Source organism: Salvia miltiorrhiza, chromosome 3, assembly GCF_028751815.1.
Source record: "Salvia miltiorrhiza cultivar Shanhuang (shh) chromosome 3, IMPLAD_Smil_shh, whole genome shotgun sequence".
NCBI classification, from domain to species: Eukaryota; Viridiplantae; Streptophyta; class Magnoliopsida; order Lamiales; family Lamiaceae; genus Salvia; species Salvia miltiorrhiza.
In genome coordinates, this window is record NC_080389.1 from 16,307,235 (window position 1) to 16,315,104 (window position 7,870).

At 42.6% G+C, this 7,870-nt stretch overlaps 1 protein-coding gene across 1 annotated transcript; it reads right to left on the bottom strand.

Moving 5' to 3' along the window:
- On the bottom strand, positions 1 to 811 carry LOC131017860 (uncharacterized). Its single transcript, XM_057946604.1, has one exon. It carries the CDS (start codon positions 801 to 803, stop codon positions 45 to 47), a length of 759 nt encoding a protein of 252 aa, XP_057802587.1. The 5' UTR covers positions 804 to 811; the 3' UTR covers positions 1 to 44.
- Positions 812 to 7,870: the final 7,059 nt, after the last annotated feature.

The following is a 7,870-nucleotide window of genomic DNA, read 5'->3' on the forward strand; positions in this document are numbered from 1 at the left end:
TCGAATATAAGCAGTAGAAATATGGAAATAAATGAAGCGTTGGATTAGATGACAGCCCGACTAACACTCCCCTTAAAAACATACAAAATATCGCCTGTCTCCACCCCATGCCAACGCATGCTACAATCCTCACGCATTATCCTCTGCTTATGTATAAGTATATACTCATCCAACGGCAGCATTTTCCTCTCCACCAACATCTCCCTCACCTCACTAACCCTACTCGAATCCTCCACCTCCACCGGAATTCGGGCGCCGCCCATCAAACTAGACGACGTTTGCACCACCACCGCCACCCTCCTCGACGTGGCCTCCCCCGCCCCCCGCCCCACCGTCTTCGTAAACACCACCACCTCGTCGCCCCCACCCACCCCGTACTCGTGCAAACTCCTGAAGTCATCCTCCATCTCCGCCCCATTGAAGAACAACGCCATTTTCCGCATCGGGGTTCCGTCCATGATGTGGATCTTCTCCCTCAGGCTCCACACGGTGTCGTTCTGGTCGGCCTCGATCTCGATCTTCCTCGCCGAGAATTTGACCGTGATCTTCATCTTGGCGTCGTTGAAGGAGGAGTATTCTGGGGTGCTTGTGGTCGAGAGGTTGATGTTTGTGCCGTCGGAGATGAGCGGATAGTCGTCTAAGTCGAGCCCGTCAATCAACTCCCAGTCCCAAACCCTCAGGGTCTGGGACTGGGCGGGGATTCCGATGAGGCGGTGGATTTTGTTTTTTATTTCTAGGATGGGCTCTTGGTTGCTAACATCTATAATGAATTTGCAGCGTTTCATCACGACTATGATCTTCATGATTTGGATGGTGGTGGTTTGAAGAGAGATTGATTGGTGCATGGTATATATATGAAAGATTCATGCAAAAGATATGAAGGTTTTACCACCACCTGTTGGTCGCATTCATGAGTAATTGATTTCTAATGCATATGATTTTTCATGCAAATTTTACATGACAAACTAATAGCATTTGGTAATTATTACTCGATCCCTCCGTCTACGAAATAAACTCTCATTTGATGCTCGGCACAGAAACTATGAAAGTTGATATAGTATGAATGAAATAAAAGAGTAGTTGACAAAAATGAAAGATTGTGGAATGGGCTCCATAGTGGTAAAAGGTAGTAAATATAGAATGTAAAAGTGATATGATTTTTCATGCATACGATAGATCTATATACAAAAAATCAAAAATAAAAAATATATATAACAGATTTCAAGAGAAAGTGTCTAATAAGGACATAAAACATCTCTTAAGAACATCACAATCTCTACCGTAGAGTTAGAAATTATAACGAAAATGAATAACTAATTAGTAAGATTTAGCTGGTCTGGGATACCTATTAATATTTAATCATATAATCTAACGAAAAATAATAAACTTTAGGACAGACAGACCCTGCAAAGCCTCGTTCCTGAAGAAGCTGCTCCATCTGCAATATTGAAGACCATATATAAAAAAATTGTAACGTGGAATGATCAATGAAATTTAATAATTAAACAAAGTAATCAACAAATGTCATGAGATATTTACATCAACATGTTATTTCCAATTCTTTTGAATTCCATGTAAATGGCCCATTCCAACGACAACAACCACTGAGTTATGTTTGGATGCGAATTTTAATAAATTGGTCGACATATATCTACACAGAGCAAATATAAAATGAAAACGGCGTACACCATAGTTACAAGGATATGAAGTCTAGAATAACAATGAAGAATGAAAAAGTAAATTCAAACGAATTTAAACACTAACCGATCCTGCTCATGAACAATGATTTCCATCAAAGTAGCATCTTGTCAAACCCCAAAGATACTCGATTCACGCTGTCAACATCATTCAATTCCTCCAACAACATAAAGGAAAAATCAACTTTTTAATTCTCGAGTCACATTATTAATAGGGTGTTTAGATGAAGCTTATACTTCAAATATATAGTTTACAATTTGTTTAATAGCTTATAAGTTTTTGAGAAGTGTTTGGCAAAATATAGTTTGTTGGTTTCAACATATGTCCTCTAGTTTATTACATATGTCCTTCTAACTTACAATTTCATCTCTTGTATATAATAAGTTAAATTATCCAAATACTTTAACAACTTAATTACAAGCTCAAGAAACATTACATTTTATAAACTCTTTAAACATCTTACAACTTGTTGGAGCTTATGAGTTTTCTAAAGCAAGCTTAGTTAAACACCCTCCTAATCTGAACTCCCCACATAGAATGCAGATAAATATAGGTTAATCTTATAAGTTATGTATACCTCCTTCTCTATATTATCAAGAGTTGCAAGTGTATCCGACGGTCTTAGAAAAAAAACAGCTGAAAATTTCCCAAAGAGTCGCCATGACAGGTACTCTCCCACATGTAATCTAAGGAAGAAGAAAACATTAGGAAGTGAAAAGTAGTAAGTTTTAGAACATATTACTACTTCCTTTCACCAAGAGTATACAACTTTTGGTGGACATAGATTTTAAGAAAACAGTTGGTAGATGTGTGTTAAGTAGAAATGAGTGGTTGAATTGAGTGTGAAACCATATAAAAATAAGTGGTTGTAGCTAACAAAAGAAAGTGAAATTATATACTCCCTCCGTCCGCGATATCGTTTCCACATTTGCCATTTCGGTCCGTCCGCGATATCATTTCCACTTCCATTTATAGAAGTAGGGTCCACAAACTTCCACTCACAACAATAGTGGGACCCAAACTCCACTCACTACATATCCACTACTATCCACCACTTTTCTTAAAACCCGCGCCATCCACAATGTGGAAACGATATCGCAGACGGAGGGAGTATATCCAAAAAAATAAAGTAGTATACTTTTTATGGACGTCAAATTGAGTAATTATTGTATACTTTCGATGGACAACAATAATATTATTTAGAATAAATAGATTGGGCTAAATAAGAGGTTGATCTCAGCTAGTATAACATAAATAACACTAATATACCCTTTTAACCATAAACAAAACTGCAGAAAAAGTTTGGTACCCATTTCTTGCTTTCAGCACCCTCTCATCATTAATCTCATGCTAGCTACATCCCCCACTCTCTCTCTCTCTCTCTATAGAATTTAAAACTGATCAGCACTCTCTTTCTCTTTCTCTCTGGATCACCACATACAAATTTCTTGTTTTCCATCTCTCTATCTGCATCAAATATTCCTATGTGGTGTGAGCACAAAAACCAAAGCTGCAATAAAAGTTCGGTGAGCAGATTTAATGATAGTAAATGCATTAACCAAAAAAGTTAAAGTGTATGCATCATCTCTTCTTCTTTTAATACTTGGAAAATAGCTCCATTTAATCAAGATGCGAGTAATGCTTTTGAGCCATCACATTGTCTCCTTTTTCATCTTCCTTTCAGCTAAGAACAAGAAAATGTATTATTTTTGCACAATCTCCCTTGTTTTCGTGTGCTTCTTCCTCCTTGGCTTCGGCATTAATTACCACGGCGACGGCTGCCGCCTACCACAACAAACCAGTACTATTCAACTTTGGTGATTCCAATAGTGACACAGGTGGCGCTTCCGTTCTTGGAGGGAAGCTGCTCGAGTTCTCAGAGTGGCGCACACTCTTTCATGAGCCAACCGGCCGTGCAAGCGATGGTCGTCTCATCCTCGACTTTTTGTGTGAGTCTCCCTCCTCACTCAATATATGTTATTTACAGCTACATAGAGTTATTGTGATGATGGGGTGTGTGTAGGTGAGAGTCTGAAGACCAAGTTCTTAACCCCATATCTAGAATTGTACACTCTAGAATTCTCAAACGGCCTCAACTTCGCCCACTTCTGGGGAAGCAAGACTGAAGTTGCGTTCTCTCGTAACTTTGGTTGCGCAGCGTGTACGAAACTTCAGTCTTGTTTCCCGAGAGTGTCGGCGCCGTCCGAGACAAAGTTGATGTCGTTTGAGAAATCCGGAGTGTACAATTCCAGATATGGGGTCAAGAACATGGTCTCCAGATTCTCACCTATACACACACCATCATCACATTAACAATATGTAGTTATAATACAAACATATATTGAGTTGAGGCAGAAAGTCGAGGATGAGACGACCATCGCATGCACGACCCGTTTTCTCGTGAAAGAATGTGCGCCCCTCCGAGAACTCGAGCGGATGCCCTGCAAGAACGGAAGCGCCGCCGCCAGTGTCACTGTTAGAATCACCGAAGTTGAATAACATTGGTCCTAATCAGTGAACTTGATCGAGATTTTGCCCGTTTTGGAGTTTGGCTGATCACATGGTTTTGATGAGGCTGTAAATGGCACGCCAAATTTTTGTATCTACGTCTGAGTGAATTTATAGTTGAGGAAAAACTTAGAGATATTAGTTATATGTCATTATAGCTAGATTCTGATCATGGACGTTCTACCAAAAATTGTTATTCGATTTCACAAAAAGGAAAACAAAAATAAATGAATTGAATCGCATTCAACCATTGTTTTGAATTTTTGGTTTAAGTTTTATTTTTATTTTAGTTCGGCAGACCCAAATTATTTTAAGAGGCAAAATAGGATATACCCGTTTTGAAAGATGAAACATAAAATATACCCACTTTTTTTAAAACAATAAAATCTACCCACTTAGGATATTTTAAGAGGCAAAATGTGATATACCCTTTTTGGAAGATGAAACATAAAATATACCCACTTTTTTTAAAACAATAAAATCTACCCACTTAGGACATTTTTACCCCTATGTGTAATTCACGCATTGCTCGCATTGCTCGACACTGAAGCGTCGAGCATCGAGCATGTCGAGCAATAGTTTAAATTGAACTATTGCTCGACGCCTTGAACATCGAGTGTCGAGCAATTAAGAACTGTCGAGCATGTCGAGCAATTAAGAACTGTCGAGCATGTCGAGCAATTAAGAACTGTCGAGCATGTCGAGCAATAGTTCAATGTCAAGCAAGACGAGCAATAGTTCAAATTGAACTATTGCTCGATATTAAGTGTCGAGCATTGAGTGTCGAGCAATGTGAACCGTCGAGCACTGAACATTTTTGGCACAAATTCAAAAATCAAACTTCAGATCAGAAATCGTGCGACATCAGATCGGAAATCGTGTAGGTGGGGGAATCGGTAGAGAGAGAGAGAAGAAGAAGAAGAAGAAGGCTGCGGTGGATCTGTGGCCACGACGACGGGATCTGTGGCTGCGGTGACGGCGCTAGGGCGGCGGAGGCGGAGGCACGCTGGAGGGCGGCGGAGGCGCGCTGAGAGAGAGATGGGAGAGAGAAGAAGAAGAAGAAGAAGAAGAAGAAGAAGAAGAAGGTTGCGCCTGTGATTTGGAGAGGAGTCGCTGCGAGGCAGAGGAGGAGGAGAGGCTGGACGGCTGAGACGGGAGGATGCGGCGGAGGCATGCGTGGAGGCGCCGGAAGCGCGCTGGAGAGAAAAACGGCGGTGCGCGACGGAGGCAGATCTGGGCGGCCACGACGACGGGATCTGTGGCTGCGGCGACGACGCCAGGGCGACGGCGGCGGAGGCGGAGGCGCGCTGAGAGAAAGAGAGATGGGGAGAGGCTGCAATTTTTTTTGGGGGTGGGGGGAAGAGGTTGCGATTTTTGGTGTTTTTTTTGGAGAGGGGATTTGTTTGGTATTTTCTTTTTGTTTTAAGGGTATCTTAGTCCTTTCAACCTCAAAATGGGTACATTTTATATGTTTAATTTTGGGTGGGTATATTTTATGTTTCCTTTTTCAAATAGGGTAAAAAACACCATTAACCCATATTTTTACCCTTATGTATAATTCGCGCATTGCTCGACACTGAAGCGTCGAGCACTCAAGTGTCGAGCGTCGAGCATTGTACTGTCGAGCATCGAGGTGTCGAGCAATAGTTCAAATTGAACTATTGCTCGATAGCTCGAGTATCGAGTGTCGAGCAACTAAGAACTGTCGAGTGAGGCGGAGGCGTCAAGCGTCGAGCATTGAACTGTCGAGCAAGGCGAGCAATAGTTCAAATGTCGAGCATCGAGCATCGAGTGTCGAGCAACTAAGAACTGGGCGAAGGCGTTAAGCGTCGAGCATTGAACTATCGAGCAAGGCGGAGATATCAAACGTGGTGAGCAATAGTTCAAATTGAACTATTGCTCGACATTAAGTAGATCACTATAGAACAAACACACGAATCTTCGAAATATATCAACTTGGTGTTTACGGAACCAACACCTAAATCTATGAAAGGAAACGTAAAATTCTACCTAGTCGAGAAGGCTGGAAAGAGTAAAAAGAGTTGATCGGGAACCTTGCTCAAGAGAGAAAACAACTGCAGTATTCGAAAATATGAGATAGCGTAAGAAATAATACACGAGCTCGGACCCTATTTATAGTATTTACAAGCGGAGGGGTAAAATAGTAAAAACATCTTCGGTGCATGCGTCCTGCGTGGTGGAAGGGTACGTTGGTAATTTCGATAATACGCGGGAGACCTTCCCGCGCGTTTATTGGCTCCTCTGATGGAAATGTCTTCTCTGGCGAAGGCGTCTTCTCTGGTGATATTGACATCTCTGGCATGAGGGACTCCTCTGGTAAACACGTCTTCTCTGGCAAGGGCATCTCCTCTGGCGGTAGTGACTTCTCTGATGAAGTTAACTTTTCTGGTGACGACGACCTCCCTGACGATGGTGACTTTTCCGGCGCGGATGATTTCTCTGGAGGAGAGGGCTCCTCTGTCAAGCATGACTTCTCTGGTGCGGATGACTCCTCTGGCTAGAGTCATTCCTCTGATGGATGAAATCCTTCTGGTATAAATGGTTCTCCTGACCCATACGGCTCCTCTGATGAGGGTGATTCCTCTGATTTGTACTCTCTCCCTACTCTGCATATATTGCTCCTCACCAACCACTCCCCCCTCTAGTCTGGTTGAACCGGGTATTCTTCGCGTTCAACCAGTGGTGTGTTATCAGCATCAAAGCTTTGTTGTTTTCCTTGGCCCCTGTAAATCATAAAGACATAAGCATTTTGACATTATGAGGGAATAAAAAGAAGCCCTGTAAATTGTTCTCTGGCGTTTTTGTTACTCCCACCCCCTGGTCTGGCTAGTTCACTCTGGAGAGATGCAACTAGTCAGAGGACTCGCCCGCGTGGATGATGTCATCCGCATTAAATGTCTGCCCAGTCTACAGTATTTTCCCCGTACCCGAGGTTACTTTTTAACCTTTGCGTCCTTTCGCCTTTCCGTATAAATTCCCATCCGTTGATTTCTTCCGTATGCCACGTGCCGTTCATCCCGCGTGTTGGTGGTTACCCGCGTACAATCTTACTTAGCCGTTTCGAACTCCTCTTTTTTCACTATTCTTCTTCTCCAAGTCTTCCGAGCGAATTTTCTGCATTTTCCGGTGATTTCCTCACTGTTCCGGCATTCTCCCACGACCCTTCCGCTCCAGGTTTTACCGTCCATCTTTTTCCGGTCTAGGTAACTCGTGTATCCTCTTCACTGCAATTTTGTATTTAATCGTAGTGTAGTGGTATAACTGTTGGTGCTCTGATTGAGCGTGCTAGAAACCCTAGGGTTGGCATCTCCCATCATGGCCTGCACCTCCGCCCCTCAACCCTCTCGCTCGCCCTCTCCTTCTGCCCAAGACCCTTCATCTTCCTCCCCAACGCGGACAGATCCTGAAAATCTTCCTTCCCCCTCTACTTCTGACGAATCTCAAACTGCACCTCCTCCTTCTCCACCTAGGAGAAAAGGGAAAAAGCCCCGCCTACCCCCCAAACGTATTCCTCCATCCCGCCTTAGTGTCGCGGAAGTGGAAAAATTGAAAAGCAAATGTAGGCGTCCTGATGGTTTAAAATTCGAGGCCTTTTGTAAGGATTCAACGCCTCCTGAAAGCCTTCGTCATCCCAAAGTGATAG